The 22,661-nt window shown below is 36.8% G+C and overlaps 1 protein-coding gene across 1 annotated transcript in view; it reads right to left on the reverse strand.

Annotated features, from left to right (window-relative positions):
• The window catches only part of Top6bl (TOP6B like initiator of meiotic double strand breaks), an 86,835-nt gene that overhangs the window by 31,736 nt on the left and 32,438 nt on the right, over positions 1–22,661 (reverse strand). Inside the window, exons 4-8 of the mRNA XM_071616025.1 lie at positions 13,838–13,947; positions 7,124–7,207; positions 3,956–4,011; positions 3,213–3,284; positions 102–294 (exon numbers count right to left, since the gene is read on the reverse strand). Of these exons, the coding sequence (XP_071472126.1) occupies positions 102–294; positions 3,213–3,284; positions 3,956–4,011; positions 7,124–7,207; positions 13,838–13,947 (515 nt within the window). The remainder of the gene's footprint in view (positions 1–101; positions 295–3,212; positions 3,285–3,955; positions 4,012–7,123; positions 7,208–13,837; positions 13,948–22,661) is intronic.

The raw sequence follows: 22,661 nt of genomic DNA on the forward strand, positions 1-22,661 counted from the left end.
TCAGAACACTTCTAGATAATATACAAAGGCTTTCTTTAAAATTGGGATGTAAAAACCCATCTTCAAAGGCAATTGCCTTGAACTTTTTTTCAAAAGGATATGGAAACTGAAGAAATCCTGTTCAGCTGGCTGGAAAAGACTCTTGGGCTGGGGCACAGAGCAGCGGCTGGGGTCAGTATCAGTTCACCCAACAAGCCCATGCCAGCCACGTCATCAGGGATGAAAAGTGTTACTGGATGTCCTAGCACAGGGTGGATTCTGCTACAGTGTGATTCAGTTGTAATGAATTTTGGTCTACTGTCAGAAAACAGACAAGACAAATTTAACTTTTTTCCCCTCTTAAGAAATTATTGTAAAAGGCATTAAAAATTCCTTTTATAACCTCTAAGATATGCATAATCACATACACTATCATATCAGTTTTGCTGGTATAAGTAACTTCTGTCTCACTTAAGGAATCACAGCAATGGAAAGGGAAGAAAATTTGGCAATTCAGAGATATCATGGCTCCTGCTTTTTCTGTTTTTACTGGCAGTTTCTTATTCTCCATAGTGTATTTCACTCACTAAGATGACTCTGTTCCAAGCAGAAGTTTCTAAGGTCATTCAAAGATCAGCACTATGTGATGGGATTGTGAAGGACAAATGGCTAAAACTGGCCCCATGATACTCAGATGTCTGCTCTCACACATGCTACACTTTCCCCTGTTCATCTAGGTTTGAGACTAGGGTTTAATAGGACCAGTGAGAAAGAAATAAGACTTTCTCTCTTAGAAAAAAATCTAATGAAATTTTGTGTTTGTTTACTTTCCAACAGCTGTTTTCTAAACAGAGAAGAAATACTAGTAGTAAGCCTTTCCTCTCCCTCCAAACCAATCAATTATCCCAAAACATTGGCTCAGTAAACTCTTGTCAGTAAAGCTATGATAATTAGATGTTACCTGTAGACCTGATGATTCTACAAGATCATTAAATATATCAGGTGTAGTTTTGGATTAAAGAATAAAAAATATTCTCATTTGAGGTGTAATTTGTGCAAGAGTAAGAAAACAGAAATCATGGGAAGTTTCAAGGCTTAACCCATTAAGTCCTAAGTTTTCAATTATATGAATACTTCAACAAAGTTGACACAGGTTTATTAAAATATGTTGGCAATCATAATCTAGAGCTTATATATCCTTTTCAAAAATATTCTGTTTTAGTTGAGGTTGGAAACAATACTTTTATTTCATTTTTATGTGGTGCTGGGGATTGAACATAGTGCCCTGCATGTGCTAGGCAAGCACCTCAGCCCCTTATATATCCTTTATTTTTATTTTCATATATACATGGAAATATTTCTTCCAAATACTCTACTCATTCACCTAAAATATACCTCTAAACACACACACACACACACACACACACACTTATTTATTTATTTATTTATGTATTTATTTCTGGTACGGGGTATTGAACCTAGGATGTTTAACCACTGAGACACATCCCCAACCCTTTTTATTTTTTGAGACAGGGTTCAGCTCAATTGCTTAGGTCCTCACTAAGTTGCTGAGGCTGACTTTGAACTTGTGATCCTCCTGCCTCAGCCTCCTGAGCCACTGGGATTACAGGTATTTGCCACCACACCCAGTAATAAAATTTATTTAAAAGTTACTGTTAAGTGGTATGTTGCATGATTTAAGTACAGGACTTAACAAGTTAAGATCTATGACTCTGGGGCTGGGGTTGTGGCTCAGTGGTAGAGCGCTCGCCTAGCATGTGCGAGGGGCTGGGTTTGGTCCTCAGTACCACATAAAAAGAAATAAATAAAATAAAGATATTGTGTCCAACTACAACTAAAAAAAATATATTTAAAAAATGAAAAAAAGGGCTACTGCTGCGGCTCAGCAGTAGCGTGCTTGCCTGGCATGTGTGAGGCACTGGGTTCATTTCAGCACCACATATAAATAAATAAAATAAAGGTCTATCAACGACTAAAAATATATTTTAAAAAAGATCTATGACTCCTTGGGGCATATAAACAGGCAGAAACCATTGCATTTATGCAACTAATGTATTAGTTGGACTTAAGCACACTTAGATCTTTCTTTGTATATTTCGTGTTCACCTTGGACTCTGTGGTAGCTGGATAACAAAGGAATCCATGACAGAGGGTTCTGTATGTCCAGATTATTTACCATTTCCTCCATAGATGTATATTTTTGGTCTGAAGGAGAAAGAGCTAGCGAGAGAGAGATTTCCAAACCATGCAAAAGGTTGATGCCCCAAAAACTAACACAACAAATTCCCTTGTATTCATACTATCTCTCTAGCCAAGAGTTAAGTAAACTTTAAATCCAGTCTCTTCATGTCTAAATGGGATTGGAATTAGTAGAGCTTGTCTCATTCCATTTATAAAAGAAAAGAAGAGCTGAGTGTGGTGACATATGCCTGTAATCCTAGTAGCTTGAGAGGCTGAGGCAGGAGAATCACAAATTCAAAGCCCACCTCAATAACTTAGAGAGACCCTAACCAAGTCAGTGAGACCCTGTCTCAAAATAAAATATAAAAAGGGCTGGGGATGTAGCTCAGTGGTTAAGCACCCCTGAGTTCAATCCCTAGTACCAAAAAAAAAAAGGAAAGAAAGAAAAAAGAAAAGAATGCTTGGAAAGGAGAAAGAATATGTCCACAGGTTAATTAGAACATTCAAGGATCTGGAAATAATAATAAGTTTTCAATATAAAAACTTAAAAGCTTTATTTCTATTTTTTAATAGAAAAATTGAAACCTGAAACGTAGAAATTACGGGGTAGCTGGGTGTGGTGGTACACACCTGTAGTCCCAGCTCCGTAGGAAGCTGAGGCAAGAGGACTGCTTGAGCCCAGGAGTTTGAGGCTTGCATGGGCAACATACTGAGACCTTGTTTCAAAAAAAAAAAAAGTCAGGAGCAGTGGTGCACACTTGTAATCCCAGCTACTTGGAAGCCTGAAGCAGGTCAAACAAGAGAAGTCAAAGTTCAAGGCCAGCCTAGTCATTTTAGTAAGACCCTATTTCAAAATGAAAAATTAGAAAAAGGGCTGAGGATGTAGTCCAGTGGTAAAAGGCCTTTGAACTCAATCACAGGAAAAAAAATAATAATGAAATAAAATAAATGACAAGGGGAGACCATTTCCAACTCTATGCACATTCATAACAGGAGTAAAACATGGACAGGGACAAGGCTTTTGCTTTCACCTCACATAACGCTGATAGCTCACAACAAGAGCAATTCCATTCCACAGGTTCGAAATGGGTTCATTCTCTACCCTGCAAAGTAAAGAAAAGCTAAGCCATCTTAAACCAACCTCTAATTAATATAAATTTTGGCCCATGACTACTACCACCCCAGAGATTACTGAAATTCAGTAACCAAATAATCAAAGGAAAAATGGCAATTTTAAAGTTCACCTTCTCTAGTGAAAAGGAAAAACATGAAAGGTTCAGATGAATCTACTTACTCATTAGAAGCTAATAGAGAATAGGAAAATGTGAAGGGTCTCACAAGATTAATTTCAAGGTAATTTTGGATCAAAAAACTGTGGGGAATGAAAAAAAAAAAAAACAACTGTGGAGGCTGGGGTTGTGGCTCAGTGCCAGAGCACTTGCCTCGTACATGTGAGGCACTGGGTTCGATCATCAGCACCACATAAAAATAAATAAACAAAATAAAGATATTGCATCCATATATAATTAAAAAAAATTTTTTTTAAATTAAATGTGGGGCTGGGGTTGTAGCTCAGTAGTAGAGTGCTTGCCTCAAATGCATGAGGTCCTGGGTTTGATCCTCAGCACCACATAAAAATAAATAAATAAATATAATAAAGATATTGTGTCCATCTATAAAAAATAAAATCAAACTGTGAACCTATTAGAAATAGAAACAGTAATGGCAGAGAAAAATTGTAAAGCGATAGCACTATCTTAAGTTAAGGACTTACCCAAAGATCTCTGTGGAGAGGATTCCATTTACCTTTACACTGAAATTAAATCTGACCTGCAACACAACAAATGAGGCGTGAGATTTCATATGAACCAAAAATAGAAATTAAAAACTTCTGTACTAGCCGCATGCTGTGATGCATGCTTGGGAGGATGAGGCAGGAGGATCGCAAGTTCAAAGCCAGCCTCAGCAAAAGTGAGGTGCTGAGCAACTCAGTGAGACTCTTGTCTCTAAATAAAATAACAAAATTGAGCAGGAAACATAGCTCAGGGGTCGAGTGCCCTTGAATTCAATCCCCAGTACCCACCCCCCCAAAAAAACAAAACAAAAAACCTTCTATAGGGCTGGGGATGTGGCTCAAGCAGTAACGCACTTGCCTGGCATGCGCCGGGCGCTGGGTTCGATCCTCAGCACCACATAAAAATAAAATAAAAATGTTGTGTCCACCGAAAACTGAAAAATAAATATTAAAAAAAAATTCTCTCTCTCTTAAAAAAAAAAACCTTCTATACTAATCATTGGAGGAAAAGGATATTCTTTAACTTTTAAAATTAATATTATTTTAATTGATAAATCATAATTATATACCTTAATGGGATACAATGTGATATTTTGGCTATTTTGAAATACATTATTATTATTACTTATAGTCACCCTACTATGTAATTATACAAGATTCAGCTTGATATGACTGCAGCCATCTGGAGTCATAACTGCCAGGATTGTCCCAGAGTAACCCGGATTGGTGTTTCCTTCATAGTTCCCTAGCAATCTATAATAAATAAAACCTGTAGAATCATCTGTTGAGCTTTATGACTGGACCCTGACTCTTTGATGTGATCTTAAGAAAACCAGGTACATTCCAGCCACAATGAAGTTACTTTTGTTCTAACCCCCAAATATGCCCCTCTTTCTGTCCCAAATTTGGGGATTCAAATGGTTTTGCTGCTGCCCAGAACTACACTTCTGTCAGGGAGTCCCCAAATAAATTTGTACTCTATGCAATCTTAGATTTCCTGGCCTCTCTTTCTTCAGTCTTATGGCACCTTGGAGCCAATCCTAGTACAACAGAATTGGATTATTCTGGAACAGCAATGGATCCCCAAAACTTGTTCCTCCTAACTGAAATTTTGGACCCTCTGACCCTATTCCCTTCTCCAACCTTCCCCTAACCTCTGGTAATCACCATTATATTCTCTACTTCTATGAATTCAATTGTTTTTGATTCCCACATAAGTGAGATCATGTGGTATTTGTTTTTCTGTGCCTGGCTTATTTGAATGGATAAAGAAAATATTTCATGCTAACACAAAGGGATACTATTCAGTCTTAAAAAAAAAAAGAAGGAAATTCTATTATTTCTGACAACATGGATGAACCTGGAAGAAAAGTATACTCTTTATCACTTTTTTTTCCACTTGATCTTTATTACCTTTTTCAATTGCACTCTCACTAAGCTTACTTAAAACTTGCCTGTTCTATACAAATTCTCAGTCTCAAATATAATTTAACTCCTACACTACAATTCTAGGTGGTCTCAAATTATAAGGAAATCCTGCTCCTTTGCCATTCTTCCAAATTATCCCTTCTCTTTTTTAAGGGAACTATTTTTTTTTCCTTTCTTGGTACTGGGGATTGAACCCAGGGGTGCTTATCCATTGAGCCACATCCCTAGCCCATTTTATTTTTTATTTGGAGACAGGACCTTGTTAAGTTACTTAGGGCCTCACTAAGCAGTTGAGGCTGGCTTTGAGCTTGCAATCTTCCTGCCTCAGCCTCCTAAGTCACTGGGATTACAGGCATGTGCCATTGAACCTGGCAGAACTATCAATCTTATTTCTATTATTATCCAAAATATAATAAATAATTCTTTATATTTTCATTTGCTTTTTCTTCCCTATATCCATTTGATTTTATGTCCTCTCTCCAATTTACATTACTGTTCTAATTATTCCATTTCAATCTACGTTTTTCTATATAACAAGGTAACAGGGTACTCTAAAGCCAGATTGCCTGAGTTCAAATCCTGACTCTGCAAGTTCCTTGACCTTTGTACCATAATTTTCTCAGCTATAAAGTGAGGTTGATGATAACAAAATCTACTTCATGTAGGGAGTTGTGAGGCTTAAATGCATAAATGTATGAAGACACTTGGAATAGTGAATCCTGCTAAAGACAGAAGAAAAGGGGAGATTAAATTACATGCTTAATGATATTCCTCTTATAAATATCTAACTACAGATAATAATAAAAATTTTAGCTTTTCAATGTTCAAGATATTATTCAAATTTGGAAATAATATCCAAATTTCCTTATTTGCTCTTATAATCACTTTAGAAAAGAAGGCGATCACCTGTAAGGTTTATTACCTAAGTTGGAAAAAAAATGAAGCCCGGAGGAGGGAAAACAGGTATCTAAAGTGATACAATAAAGTAGTAAGAAGATGCTAATAAGCTGGGCGCAGTGGAATTACAGCACATGCCTGTAATTCCAGTGGCTCAGGAGGCTAAAACAGGAGGATTGCGAGTTCAAAGCCACCCTCAGCAAAAGTGAGGTGCTAAACAACTCAGTGATTCCCTGTCTCTAAATAAAATACAAAATAGGGCTGAGGATGTGGCTCAGTGGTCAAGTGCCCCTGAGTTCAATACCTGGTACCACCACCACCCCCAAAAGAAAAAGCAAGAAGATGCTAATAAGAATCCAAAAGAAAGCTCTTTATTCACAGGGCCTTTTTAGGTGTATGACATAACCAACATTAAAACTGTCCTGGCTGGGAGCATAGTTCAGAGTATGTGTTTTGCATGTGCAAAGCCCTGGATCCTTAGTACAAAGGGAAGGGAAAAGGGAGAGGAGAAGGGAAGGGAAGGGAAGGGGAGGGGAGGGGAGGGGAAAGAGAGGAAGAGAAAGGAAGGGAAGGGAAGGGAAGGGAAAAGAGAGGAAGGGAAGAGTGGATAAAGGACAGGATTACTTGAAGGGCATAGAAACCAAATCAATCCAATATTATAAGTTCACTGTATTCATCATTATTAACATGTCTAACTATAGATTTCTACCCTATCTACCTCACAGAATGGTTTTAAGGATCCTCATACCTTCCAGAGTAGAAATTTCTTGAGAACATATGACATACACAAGAGAAGCAATATTGTGCAAAAGAATAGCTTACCTTGTGGTGTATGATGATGATTTTGCGTAAAAAATGCTTTATGATCAGACAATCTGTCATCAAAGTTCTGGGCTTTTCATCAACCTGTAACAATGCAATAAAAACATCCACCACAAATATACAAACCCAAGAGCACAAATGAATTCAATATGGTGTTTCTTTTCTTTTAAAAAGAAAGAGAGAGAGAGAGAATTTTTTTTTAATATTTATTTTTTAGTTTTCGGCGGACACAACATCTTTGTTTGTATGTGGTGCTAAGGATCGAACCAGGACCGCACGCATGCCAGGCCAGCACGCTACCGCTTGAGCCACATCCCCAGCCCTGGTGTTTCTTCCTATAAAAATACCTATACCTCAGAAAGCTTTTTGTTTATCCAAGGAGAAACATCTTTGAGAATGAGAATTATACACAAAAGGGAATTTAAATAGCCATCATTTTTTGGGTTAGAGTGCCTATTTCATGGAATTTGAGGAGATATATGAGTAAAACCTACAATGTCAAAACCATCTTTTGAAACAAATTCAAAATTAATTTGGATTAGAGCTGAGAAAAGTAACTATCTTAATTCTACCATTTTAATGTCTTTATGACACTCTGTATTAAGATTCTGAGTCAAAGAAGCAGACACTTGAATTCATTCATTTATTGAATTAATTTATTCTAACATTTATCTATAAGGAAAAGCTACAGAGTAACCTCAAAAGTCAGAAGACCTGTGTTCTAGTATTGGTTCTGTAAAAAATATTTTAAATTACCATGAAAAAAAAATAACTTCCCTGCTCTGGACCTCATTTTCTGGTCAGCAAAACAAAGATAATACCTACATGGAGACACTTATAATAATGACTGGCAAACAAAAAACACTGAACCCTGATGAAACTTAAAAAATGTAGAAAGACAGCATGAGGAAAGAGAGGAATTATATGGCATGCTTCACTGTATTCATCTTTATTAACATGTTTAACTATAGATTTCTACCCTATCTACCTCACAGAATGGTTTTAAGGATCCTCATACCTGAAAGCAAATGTTGCATATGGTAGCAGTAATGGACAGCACTTGTCATTGCCTACAATGTGACCAGCATTGTGCAGGTGCTACATGTACATTACCTCACAACAACACTGTAATGTAAGTACTATGATCCCCATTGGAGAAAAAAAAAAAAAAAAGATCAGAGAATTTAGGCAACTTGTCGGTAGTCACTTAGCTCTTCAGTGATAGAGATGGAATTTGACCCTAAGTCTTTCCAATCCTAATTGCCCATGCTTTTCCAATATACTGTGATACTTCCCTACAAATATAAGATGTACCTTTTAAATTTTTCAACAATGGCTTTCTCTATTCTAGGAATGGTGCAAAAAAATTTTGCACCAAGTAATACAATCTTACTTGTATTACTTTATTTAACCATCACAAAAGATTTATACCTAACCCATATTTTTTTATAGGTGAAAAAATTTTCAGAGGTTAAACAACTTGCTCAAAGTTAGCCAGGTCAATTTGGCTCCAAATATTTAGTATTCACCACTTTCCTATAATGATTCACTACATTTAATACAGTGTCCCTAAAATCAGAGTTAGAAACAGTCTCCTAGAAAATGAAGATGTCCAGGAAAATGAAAGTATAGTCAGACATCAGCAAATTCTTGTTAATGTCTTAGGAAATATAGAGAGCCATGTACTAGATATATTTTTAGTGGAATAAACATTGTCCCTGAGCTCAGAATCCCAAAATACAATAAAGAATGTAGCCAAACACAGTGGTGCAAGCCTGTAATCCCAGCAGCTCTAGAAGCTGGGTCAGGAGAATTGCAGGTTCCAAGTCAGTCTAAGCAACTTAGCAGGATCTGAGCAACCTAGTGAGACCCTGTCTCAAAATAAATAAATAGGGCTGGTAATGTGGCTCAGTGGTTAAGTACCCATGGGTTCAATTAAAGGAGGGAGGGAGGAAGGAAGGAAGGAAGGAGAGAGAAAGGAAAGAAGGAAGAATGGGAAAAGGGAAGGAAATGTAAATTCTTTATTAGATATTAGATAATAATTATAAATCGGCTGAAAAAGGTCAAGAACTATAGGTAAAGATCAATGAAAACATTTGAAAAAATTATTAGAAAATGCATATTAGACAATTCTATAAAAAAGTCTAGGATTATCTATGCTTGTTAATGGTACATATCATAATCACATCCTTTAAGAATTTTTAGTATAAATATTTAAACAGGAGAAAAGCAATGGTCTCTTTTAAGCATTTTCTGTATTTAATACTTTCAAAAAAACTTCTTGGAACAATTTTAAATCTCTGTAACCTTGGTGATTACAGGGTATATCATAGAGAGGGCGAATTATAGCTAACAACAAGGCAACCAAATAAGTGAGAGCTCATTGAACAGCTCTCAGAGAGGGCCTACAATTAATAATAATGACAGCTGCCATCTACTGAACACTTGGTACATGCAACAAGTTTATGTATGGCATAAATTATGCCCATTTTATAAAGGAGGATCATAAGACTCAAAAAATTAATTTGTCCAAGTTAGTTAGGTGGCAGCACTGGGATTCGAACACACACACCTGGCCTTTTCTGAAGTCTACACACTACGATGCAATGCTGTCTTTCCAAGAATGTTTATTTTCTGTCTGAATAGGGTAAGATAGAGCTGGGGGATATAGCTGAGTGGTAGAGTGCTTGCCTAGCATGTATGAGGCCCTAGGTTCCATCCCTAGTACCACAAAAAGAAAAAAAAAATGCTTCTTGTGAATATGGTAATATATAATCTTTTTTTTTCCCCCCAGTACTGGGGATCAAATCCAGGGCTTTGTGTATGCTAGGCAAACACCCTACCACTCAGCTACATCACTAGCCCCCATCATTATATGTTATGGAGCTTGACAGGAAATGCTTATATATAACTACTCAATATATGCATTTACTTATTCTTAAAACATGTTGGGCTGGGGTTGTGGCTCAGTGGTAGAACACTAGCCTAGCATGCGTGAGGCCCTGGGTTCAATCCCCAGCACCACATAAAAATAAATAAAATAACGGCATTGTGTCCAACTACAACTAAAAAATAAATATTTTAAAAAACCCACTGATGTATATTATTATGTATACCTAGGCCTATAGAGATACATAATATAATCTCTGAATTAGAAGAATTCACATAGTTCAGAAGGAAGAGACATATGAATATGACATTTCATATGGCAAAGTGCAAAGTTCTATAATTTAGGTATATGAGGTGCTAAAGGAACACACAAGATAATTGGCATCTAACTCAGACTGAAAGGATAAAGTGATCTAATGACAGGTTAGCAGAAGACAGTTAACCCTTTTAAGTTCTATTCATATATAAAGAGAGACACACACAGAGACAGACAAAGAACACAAAGTCTATAGTTGAATATCAGAAACCCAGTACCCCAGCATGGCACATCTAAAGAAGTAGTGAACTTACTTAAGTGCTATTATGAAAAAATCAATGCTGACAGTTCTGGACACCAGAAACTACTAGAGAACCATGTGGTTTTAGTCTTAACCTCTAAAGGCAAGTCTGATATAATAGAAGTTCATGTTCAAACATCAACTGATACAATCATGGGCCCTCTGCTGCTCTCCTGAAGAATGTCTCAGTCTCTCTCATTTTTTCCATTCCATCTTTTGATTGATAGGTAGGCAGGTAGGTAGGCAAATAGACAGATAAATGGATACAGAGATACAAATATGGAGATATGTTTGTGCATATATGTTTATATGCATGTTATCTCCATCCATTTTATCTTTTAATATTGTTAGAAAAATAATATAAAACTGGGTAAGGTTGTTCAGAAGACCTTGTGAAATCAGACTGCTTTGGAGAAACATGTACCCAGCCTTATGAGCCTCAAGATGTAGGACTCACACTGAGCATAAACACAAAACCCAACATCTCTCCTAAATGAGCTTCCTCAGTGTCCCTTGAGATTAATTTTCCCCACAGGCCCAAATCAGTGGATCATTTATATTAGTTTTTCATAGATGTCACTATTAAGTAGTCTTTGCTCTCAAGTTTTCTAATCAACCCTTCTCCCCAACTGATGTATTTATAATGAAATCTTTTGCAAACTCCCCCTTTTCTCTTTTCACTTTCTTCATTCCAGTGTGTTTTAAATAGCTACACACCATTATAAACAGTGTGATGTAGTGGAAGAAATGCTTTGAGGAAACTCTTGTTCCCTGAGGCTAATGCTGTCTGGCTATACTTCTCTTTACCCTGTTATCTCCAGCACCAACTTGCTCCTGGTCACTAAGCTCACAGGTTTTGTCTGTACTCCAAGCCTGACTTTCACATCCAAACAGATGACCAAAGGGCTGGGGGTATGGCTCAGTGGTACAGTGCTTGTCTACCATGCATGAGGCCTTGGGTTCAATTCCCAGCACCACAAAATAAGACAGTGTTTTGCTCCTACTAAGTAGATGACCAGCCTTAGCAACAACTCTGTCTCAGTTTCCTGACCTTCTCAAAGACAATGACCCTGACTTCCATTCATTTTAAGCTAACTATTTCCATGGCCATACTTTGGAACTGGTCCATTCTGGAATCCTTAAATTGAAATGTCCAACTCTGATGTGAAAAGATGTATACCAAGATGTTAACACTGGTTTCTTTGACAGGCCAAATTATATGTGCTCTGAATGTTTGCTTTGGTCATACTTCAATTCTTCTGAGGGAAACACTGCTTTTACAATAAGAAGGAAAACAAGAGAAACTTTATCACTCTAATAACAACTTCCTAATAAGTGTTTGAATTTACTTGTATTCAGTAAATCTGATTTTCCATCTATCAAGACTTTAGACATGGACCCTTTCCTTTGGGTAAGGTGCTCTTTCTCTTGGCTGCCACAACTGTCAGTGCTTACCTCTGTCATGATTATACATCAATCTTTCCCTTTACACCCCAAGTTCCTTGGGATCAGATAACATGGCTTGGAACTCTGTACCTACAGTTCGTGGCTCAATGTAACTAACTTGAATAGACAAAAGTTTCTCAATGAATGAATGAATGAATATTGAAATAGCACTGACCTACATGAATCATATGACCTACAGATTCAAGTTCTAATTCTGCCACTTGACTCTCATATGACTCTGGAAAAGTCAGTCAAATTCTCTGAATCTCAGTTCTCTTATCTATGAAATGGAGGGATTATACTTGTATATATATCCACCTTATCAAGTTGTCAGGAGGCTTAATTATCGTTGCTTGTTCAGACTGGCTAAAAAAACATAACTTCATTTTCTAAAATTGCTTTTCATGGTTCACTGGAATCACCTTTTTATTGCTACTTGACATTAGTAGTTTCAGAGCTGACTAACCATTAATTGCTCTACATGGTTTACCTTTCCTTCTCCTAAAGAAGATAAGGCATAGCCAGGGGTTTCTGTGGTTATGATGTTGTACCCATTCCTTTCACAAGGGGCCAAATCATTATCCAAATGTGGAAAAAGGCTTCTCAAGTGTTTCCTTGGAGAATGTTTGAATAATTTTAATTCTTTACATCTCTACCAAATCCAAGAAAAGAGAGACATAGAGCCAGAAAATTATTAAAGAGAATGAAGAACTTAATTGTCACTTTCATAAATCTGTAATACAAATAAATCAATAAAGAGATATCTAAACCAACTGAATAAAGAGATATACAAATAGGATATGCACTGGAAATTCATTTTTATTTTCTTTATCAGGAGATTCAAATTCAAATAGAGTTTATTTCAATGGTTCCCAAACTGCATCTGAGATTTTAAAAAATAATTCAAAAACCTAGGCCACACCTCTATGAACCAAATTGTGTCCCTCAAAATTCATATGTTGAAGCCCTAACTGCCAGAATCACTATACTTGTAGGTGGGGGACTTAAGAAAATAATATAAGGTATTAAAGTGTTTCTTCTTATAGGGACACCAGAGATCTCTTTCATTCTCCATGCAGATGCTGAGGAAAGGCCATGTAAAGATATATAGCAACAAGGCAGCAATTTGTTTTCTGGTGAGAGGTCTCACCAGAAAGTAACACTAATGGCACCATTTATTTTTAGACATAGTCTTATTGTGTTGTCATATTGTCTACACTGGTCTTGTACTCTTGCGTTTAATCCTCCTGCCTCAGCCTCTAGAGTGCTGGGATCACAGGCAAAAACTACTCTTCCCAGCCCTGACGGCACCTTGATCTTGTTCTTCTAGGCTCGAGAACTGTGAGAAATTAAATCTCTATTGTTTAAGCAACCTAGTCTGTGGCATTTTGTTATAGCAGCCCAGGCAGACTAATGCAACTCTCCAGATCAATTAAATCACAACCTTCTCGAGTAGGACACAGACATTAGTATTTGGAAGTGCCCAGATAATTTAATATCTGCACAGGAAAGTTTGAGAACCAATATCTCTTATTTTACTTTAAACCTGGACCTCTGATGGGCCTAAGCTTTTTTCTATTATTAGATTTGTAGAAAAATAAGAATCAGCCAGGTGCAGTGACACACATCTATAATCCAGAGACTTGGGAGGCTGAGATAAGAGGATTCTAAGCAATTTAGTGAGACCTTGTCTCAAAAATAAAAAATAAAAAAGACTGAGAACATAGCTCAGTGGTACACTAGTTTAAATCCCCAGTACCAAAAAAATAAGAAGGAAAAAAATTAAACCACCAGTAGTTTATAAAACTAGGACATAGCTTGCCTCAAAAATCATCTGGAAGGATGTTGCCCCTGATGTGTCCAGAGAATAGCTACCTTCCCCTGAAGTCAAAGTCAGCTTTGCAGAGAATCCAGGCAGTATAGATTGTAGTTCTGTGTGAGAAGAAATGGCAACAGAGTAGATCAATCAGTTTGGATAAGGACCAGAGCCTCTGGAATTGTTTATTAAATCATCGAGCCAAGAAGGCTTTTCCTTGATGAAAAGATTACCTGAGAAATTTAAAATATGATTGAAATGGCTATGCATCATCAAAATTGTTTGAACATTTAGAATTACTTTCTGGGGTTAAGACATTTAATATCATGTTTTCAACTTTTCACATTTGCTAAATCAATTTGATTCTTCAGTTAATTTCTACAAAGTCATGTTCATAGCCAGCAATCTTCAGAACTCATAGTTCTAGTTGATCTAGCTGATATTATTGTTTTTTCATAGATCAATTCATTATCTAATTAACACAAATCCAGAGAAGTGAACTAATTTAGAACTGAAAGCAGAAAAAATTCAAGAATGTCTCAGGCATGCTTTTTTTTTTTTTTTTTTGGTATTGAGGATTAAACTCAGGGGCACTCAACCACTGAGCCACAACCCCAGCCTATTTTGTATTTTATTTAGAGGCAGGGTCTCACTGAGTTGCTTAGCACCTCGCTATTGCTGAGGCTGGCTTTGAATCAGTGATCCTCCTGCCTCAGCCTCCCAAACTGCTGGGATTACAGGTGTGCACCACCATGCCCAGCTCAGGAATACATCTAATATAGTATGTTTATAAAGGAGGTCATCTTTAACAAACTCAAACTCTTGCCCATTTTTAAATAACTTTATTTTATTTATTTATTTTTATGTGATGCTAAGGATCAATCCCCCTGCCTCATACGTGCTAGGCAAGTGCTCTACCATTGAGCTACAACCCAGCCCCAAACTCTTGCCCATTTAATTTGTAAATTAACCACTTAGCACATTCATATATGTTGATTCAGAACTTTGTATAAAGTATTGGTGAGCAGTGGGTCATCCACACAAACATCAAAAGTATATACCACACATTCCCTGGCACTCATATTACAAGGAAACAATCAAACCTGCATTTTGTAAAATGTCATCCTTTATTTACCCTCCATATTAATACAATATGGAGAATGAAAGAAGTATAAAGATAAAATCTCAGTGTTGCAAATTTTACCTTGTAAATGAGGTTGACGATGTTGACATACCAAAACATCAACTTTAAAAACCAAGTAAAAATAAAATATATCCTAAAATAATAGAACAAGTATCTCCTAGGGCATTCATTCATACTTATTTCTAATAGTGTTTTAACCTTTTCAAAGAAGTATGGACACTCCCAAGATCAAGTTCTAGCTATGAGTTTTAATGGTAGTATTTTTCTTGCCATTAGCTTGGTTTTCAAACCTAATTTAGTCACAAAGCCCTAGATGATAATATGGTAGCAAGGTTATGCTACACTGAAGTTTAATAAGCTTGGAGCAGAACCAGGATGCTTTACCACTGATTGACTTCCTGACCTCAGGCAACCTCTTTATTCTGATTCAATTACATTTCTGAGAAATAAAGAAAAACTCTTCCTGAATCTTCCTTCTCTTTGAATAAGACCACACAGAAATGTGGGGAACGTGGGAACAGGTGAAAAGGCTTATAAATGACTTTTTTAGAAATATTTTTTTTAATTTTTAAATTTTTAATATATTTTTAAGTTGTTAACCTTTATTTATTTATATGTGGTGCTGAGAATCAAACCCAGTGCCTCACACATGCTAGACAAGCGCTCTACCACTGAGCCATGACCCCAGCTAGAAATCTTAATAACAATTGTGTGTGTGTGTGTGTGTGTGTGTAGTGCTAGGGCTTGAACCCAGGGTCCTGTGCATGCTAGGCAAGCATTCATGCAACTGAGCTATATCCCCAAGCCTCTCTTAATAACAATTTAAAATAAATTATATAGTTATTTTGGAGAAGAGCAATTTCAACTGTCTGACTCCACACACCAAAAAGCAAGCAAGCAAGCAAGAAAACAAACAAAAGATAGATGAATTGGCTAGAGTTAAATATAAAAAGGTAAATACTAGCTAATGAAAGACTTCTGTTTTAAGATAAATTGAGCACATGTTGAAATCTTATCTTCCCAAACATATAAAATGATGGGGAAAAATGGTGGGGGGAGGTAACGTGGATTTAACCCAGGGTCTTATGCAAGCTAGGCAACCTTTGAGCTATACCCCAGGCCTAGAACACATATTTTTAAATTAATAAAGACAGTTATGGGAAGGAAAAAAAAAGAAAAAAAGGGAAACCTTATAGTCAAGAAACTGAGAGGTATTTTTCTTCCCCTGTCTTCAAAATGAACAACAAAAAGTGAGCAAGTGAGAGAATCCATCATGGTAAACAAAGTCTAAAGATATACCATATTTGGGGCCTGCACTGGGGGATAAATGGAGCTAATATTGCAATACTCAAAATTTTAAGACTAAGAGTCACACAGAAAACATAGGAAGTCTAAGCAAGGGACCAAAATGTGAATGAAAGCTAGAGATATATTGCCTGCCAAGGGACACTGACAGCAGCATCACTGATTCAGGAAAAGGGTCTTAGAACTATGATGTATAAGCACCTACAGGATTCAGAACTATACTGTCCACCGAGACGCAGGAGCTTTGTATCTTGCCACCCAAATACAGTTTAATCCAAGATATATACAATGCAAAGCTAGGCTCAGCAACCCTGAGAACCTCCCACTGCAGCTACCAAATGTGCTCAAGTTAAATAGATCATAGCCATTTATCCCTAAACTAAAAATTACCAAGCTGTGGAGATCAATACCATGAAAACTATAACATATACCAAACAGCATTTATACCCAAGGAAACTGAGTTAATAGAATAATCTAGGACTTTAAGTATCTATATTCTAAACCTTTGAAGAGAAAATAAGTCATGAAACAAAACTAAAAGCCATAGGAAAAATCTTATTAGAAATCTTGGAAATTGAAGATAATGGCTTGAAATTAAAACCTAATGAATAGTTAAACTGGATAAGGGTAAATTTAAAGAAAAATTAGTACATGGATGTTCATTACAGCATTATTCATAATTGCCAAAAGTGGAAATAACTCAAATGTCCACCAAATGATAAATGGTTTAACAAAATGTAGATTATTTCAGCCATAAAAATAAATTAAGTATAGGGCTGGGGTTGTGGCTCAGTAGTAGAGCGCTCACCTGCTACATGCGGGGCACTGGGTTTGATCCTCAGCACCACATAAAAATAAATAAAGGTATTGTGTCCACCTACAACTAAAAATATATATATTTTAAAAATAAATGAAGTATTCACTATAATATCAGTGAAACTTAGTTAAAGCAATCAGACACAAAGGCCACATGATTCCATAATGTTCAAAATAAGTCAATCGATGTATATAAAAAGTAGATCATATTTGCCAAAGAATAGGGGATGACGGTAAGTGGAATGATTGCTACTGGGCATAGGGTTTCTTTTTAAGTGATGCAAATACACTGGAATTAGATGGCAATGATAATTACACAGTCTTATGAATACACTAAAAACCTGTGAACACATTAAAATGGCGTGTTATGATGTATTATATCAATTAAAAGGAAAAAAGGTGAAAGACATGAAAAATAGGTCAGAAGAAATAATTATGACTGATAATTTTCATAAAACAAAGACAAATGTAAGTATTAGTTGAAAAAATTAACCAGGTATGCCAGGCACGGTGGCGCATGTCTGTAATCCCAGTGGCTCAGGAGGCTGAGGCAGGAGGATTTTGAGTTCACAGCCAGCCTCAGCAACTTAAGAGACCCTGAGCAACTTAGCAAGACCCTATCTCTAGATAAAATATAAAAAGAGCTGGGGATGGGCTGGGGATGTGGCTCAAGCGGTAGCGCGCTCGCCTGGCATGCATGTGGCCCTCAGCACCACATACAAACAAAGATGTTATGTCCGCCGAAAACGAAAAAAATAAATAAACATTAAAATTCTCTCTCTCTCTCTCTCTCAAAGAGCTGGGGATGTGGCTCAGTGGTTAAGTGCCCCTGGGTTCAATCCTTGGTACCAAAAAATAATAATTTCTGTGATGGTGGTAATGTTGAAATCTAGTTATATTTTGTTTTGTTTCAAGAGACTTAGCAAATCAATTAACTAGTTGGTTTTTAACATAGCTTTATTTAATAATGTTTGTAAATAATGTGATAGTAAATAAAGCAGTAATACTAATGTATTTCTAAGAATGAGGATAATTAAGACAAAAGATGAAAAGCCCTTTGGTTGGCTCTGTGGCTTGATGTCATTAGTTATACTGGCTAATTATTTCTATATTATAAAACAGCTGACATCCTTTTAAAAAGGAAACAGAAAACAGGACATTTTAATGAGGATCAGCAATCTTTCAGAAAATCTTCATTCAGGGCCTTAAAAAGCAGAGGGATTAGTGGCCCTGGATGCATATTCATAGAGCTCACCAGTCCAGAAGCCAGTCAGCAAAGGCATGGTTACTCAGGTCTCCAACAAAGGAAGCACCTGAGCTTCACACTACATGGATTCCCACACAAAAAGGACATAGATTGAGAACGGATGGAGAAAAACTTAATTATCTGCAGACTGCAGATGCTACTACCCAGCCCAGAGGTCTCTTCTCTACGGAGGGCCTCTGTTATCTCCTAAGTGAATCCAACAGCCACCTCTGTGGTTGCTGCTGCTGAACCAGAAGTCTCCTGTCAATCAACCGCCGCCATTGATGCCTCAGTTTCTGATGCTGCCAGCTTGCGGTTGCCTGGAAGTCTTCTTTCTAGGTGTTGCTGCCACAGAAGAAACCAATACCCTAGATGTAACTGAAGCTGACAATGATGCTGACCTCTGGAGATCGCCTGGTGACCTATCCCCCCAGATGCAGTTGCAGCTGCCATTGCAGCCGCTACTACTGCTGACAACCACTGTTGCTAACAACCACTGCCACTACCGCTGCTACCCCAGCCTAGAGGATTGCTTTGGGGAAGACTCCAGGTTTGGCTGCTGTGGCTGCACCCATTTGGGGACACCAGCCAGGGCCTGGGGCCTGGGTGCCAGCAGGTTTACCACTACAAGAGCCTCTGTCTGGGGACTCCAGTTGGGACCTGCAGGTCCAGTGGGGGGGGGTGCCTGAGGATTTGGAAGAGCCTGAGGTCTTCCTGCTGAAAGTGCTGGTAGCCCTTGTCTTGCTGCTGCATCTCGGGGTTGCTCCTTTGCATGAATGCATCACTGGTGGTCTCTTTACAAATAGGAGATCTTGGGACTGCAACGTAGGCCATTCTAAGGTATCTGAAGCCCAGATTGGTGGGATACAGACTGGGTTTGAGAGGGCTGATCTGGGTTTGGTGATCCCAAGAGACGTCAGAGACAGGGCTGAGAAACTGTTGAACACTGACAGTTCGACTTTCCAGCAAGATTTATTTTAGTTTTTGATTCACCATATTTGGAACAGGATGTTTTTTATGCATCAGTGTGTGGAGGACAATGATATATGAATGCTGTTTTGCATTTTTGTTGTATTCTTATGTCTTTAATTTTTTTCTCTTTGTTCGTGTTCTTCCTCTCTCTTGTCTATTTATTCGGATTTTTTTCCCAAGTTTTCTCCAATAGTCAGTCTCTGTTGGCTCCTCTTCCACTCTTCCTGTGAATTTTTACTTCTAGCTTCCATCTTTCTCCCTTGCAAATATTGCATACTACACTACCTCTGTTCTCTCTTGCACTATCTGAAACTATAAATCGTTTTAACAAATGTTCTGTTTGTACTGTAGACAGTTATTGAACTCATCATTTTGGTTTAATGTGAGAAAGCAATAGACGCCTTAGTGGGAGCTATTAGGTTTAAGGCTTTATATTGTGTACATTGGGTGCTGTTGATATTGGTCTCACCAATAAAGGTGAAGCACTGGAAACCTTCAAGGACACTACAGGTCTACAGGGTAGAATTTATCCTACTTTAGATCCATACTTTTAGATGGGAAAACAAACTAACAACATGAAAAAACAAAGGAATAAAACACCCCAAACAAACCAAGATGCTTCAGCAACAGAAGTCACTGATAACCAAATTTAAGAGCTATTGTAATAGATGAAGGAGTAGAGACACAAACTAAAGGAATGCACAATCTTTTCAATGATATAATAGAAAATTTCCCAAACCTAAAGAATGCAATGGAAAATCAAATACAAGAAGCTTACAGGACCCCAAATGTACAAAATTACAGCAGACCCACACCAAGAAACATTATAATGAGAATGACTAACAGAGAATAAAGATAAAATCTTAAAGGCTGTGAGAGAAAAAAATCAAATTATGTATAGGGGGAAACGAATTTGGATATCAACTGATTTCTCAGCCCAGACTCTCAAAGCTAGGAGGTCCTGGAATAATATATTTGAAGCACTGAAAGAAAACAAATGCCAACCAAGAATTTTATATCCAGAAAAATTAAGTTTCAGATTTGAAGATGAAATTAAAACATTCCATGATAAACAAAAATTAAAAGAATTCACAACTAGAAAGCCTATAAAACAGAGCATTTTCAACAAAATATTCCATGAGGATGAAGTGAAAAAAAAAGTGAAAACCAGCAAAGGGAAGATATACACTAAAGGAACATTCAACCAAATGAGAAACTAAGACAAATCAAAAACCAGAAATAAATCAAAATGGCAGGGAATACAAATCATATCTCAACAATAACCCTGAATGTTAACAGCCTAAACTCATCAATCAAAAGACATGCCCTGGAAGATTGGATTAAAAAGCAAGAACCAACAGTATGCTGTCTTCCAGAGAATCACCTCATGGGCAAAGACATCCACAGGCTGAAGGTGAAAGGATGGGAAAAACTGATCACTCATATGGATTGTGTAAATAAGCAGGGGTCCATTCTCATTTCAGATAAAGTAGACTTCAAACCAAAGTTAATCAGAAGGGACAAAGAAGGACATTTCATACTTCTTAAGGAAAGTATATATAAGCAGGACATAACAATTATAAATACTTATGCGAGCTGGGGTTGTGGCTCAGTAGTAGAGCGCTCGCCTCGCAAATGCGAGACCCTGGGTTCAATCCTCAGCACCACATAAAAAAAAAAAAAAAAACAAGTGAAAAAAAGGTGTTGTGTCCATGGAATATAACTCAGCACTAAAAAATAACAAGATCATGGCATTTGCAGGCAAATGGATGGCATTAGAGCAGATTATGCTAAGTGAAGTTAGCCAATCCCTTAAAAACAAATGCCAAATGTCTTCTCTGATATAAGGGGGGTGACTCAAAATGGGATAGGGAAGAAGAGCATAAGAAGAAGACTACCACTAAATAGGGAAGAGAGGTGGGAGGGAAAAAGAGGGAGAAGGGGAGTTGCACGGAAGATGGAAGGAGAACCTCATTGTTATATGGAATACATATATGATGTTGTAATGAGAAAAAGGAAAAAAATTTTTTAAATAAATACTTATGCCCCAAACAATGGAGCATCTAGGTACGTCAAACAAACCCTTCTCAATTTCAAGAGTCAAATAGACTACAATACAATAATACTGGGTGACTTTAACACACCTCTCTCACTACTGAACAGATCTCCAAACAGAAACTAAATAAGGTGACTTTAACACACCTCTCTCACTACTGAACAGATCTTCCAAACAGAAACTAAATAAGGAAACTATAGAACTAAATAATACAATCAATAATTTAGACTTAATAGACATAGAATATTTCATTCATCAATGAGCAAATATACTTTCTTCTCAGCAGCACATGGCTCCTTCTCTAAAATAGACCATATCTTATGACACAAAGCAACTCTTAGTAAAAATATAACAAAAAAACAGAGATAATATCCTGCATTCTATCAGACCACAATAGAATAAAATTAGAAATCAACGATAAAATAAAAAAAGCTACTGTGACAAATGGAGATTAAATAATTCACAATTGAATGATGAATGGATAGTAGAAAAAATCAAGGATGAAGTAAAAAAATTTCTTAGAGGTAAATAAGAACACTGATACAACATATCAAAATCTCTGGGACACTATGAAGGCAATACTAATAGGAAAGTTTATTGCATGGAGTGAATAAAGAGTCACCAAATAAATGACCTAACACTATATCTATATAACCCTAGAAAAAGAAATCAACACCAAAAGCAGTTGAAGTCAGGAAATAATTAAATCAGAGCTGAAATTAATGAAATCGAAACAAAAGAAACAATTGAAAAAACTGACAAAACAAAAAGTTGGTTCTTTGAAAAAATAAATAAAATAGATAAACCCCTGGCCATGCTAACAAAGAGAAAAAGAGAGAAAACTCAAATTACTAAAACACAAAATGAAGAAGGAAATATCACAATGAACACGTCTGAAATACAGAAAAATAATTAAAACTATTTTGAAAATTTAAACTCTAATAAAATAGAAAACATTAAAGACATAGACAAATTTCTAGAGACATATGACCTACCCAAACTGAATGAGGAGATCAGACATGCTTTAAACAGATCAATTTCAAGTAATGAAATAGAAAACGCCATCAAAAGCCTACCAACCAAGAAAAGCCCAGGACCAGATGGATTCTCAGCCAAGTTCTACAAGACTTTCAAAGAAGAATTAACACCAATACTCCTCAAAGTATTCCATGAAATAGAAAAGGCAGGAACCCTTCCAAACTAGTTCAATGAGGCTTATATCACCAAAACCAGACAAAGACACATCAAGGAAAGAAAAACTTCAGACCAATATCTCTGATGAACATAGATG

Source organism: Marmota flaviventris, chromosome 9 (genome assembly GCF_047511675.1).
Source record: "Marmota flaviventris isolate mMarFla1 chromosome 9, mMarFla1.hap1, whole genome shotgun sequence".
NCBI classification, from domain to species: domain Eukaryota; kingdom Metazoa; phylum Chordata; class Mammalia; order Rodentia; family Sciuridae; genus Marmota; species Marmota flaviventris.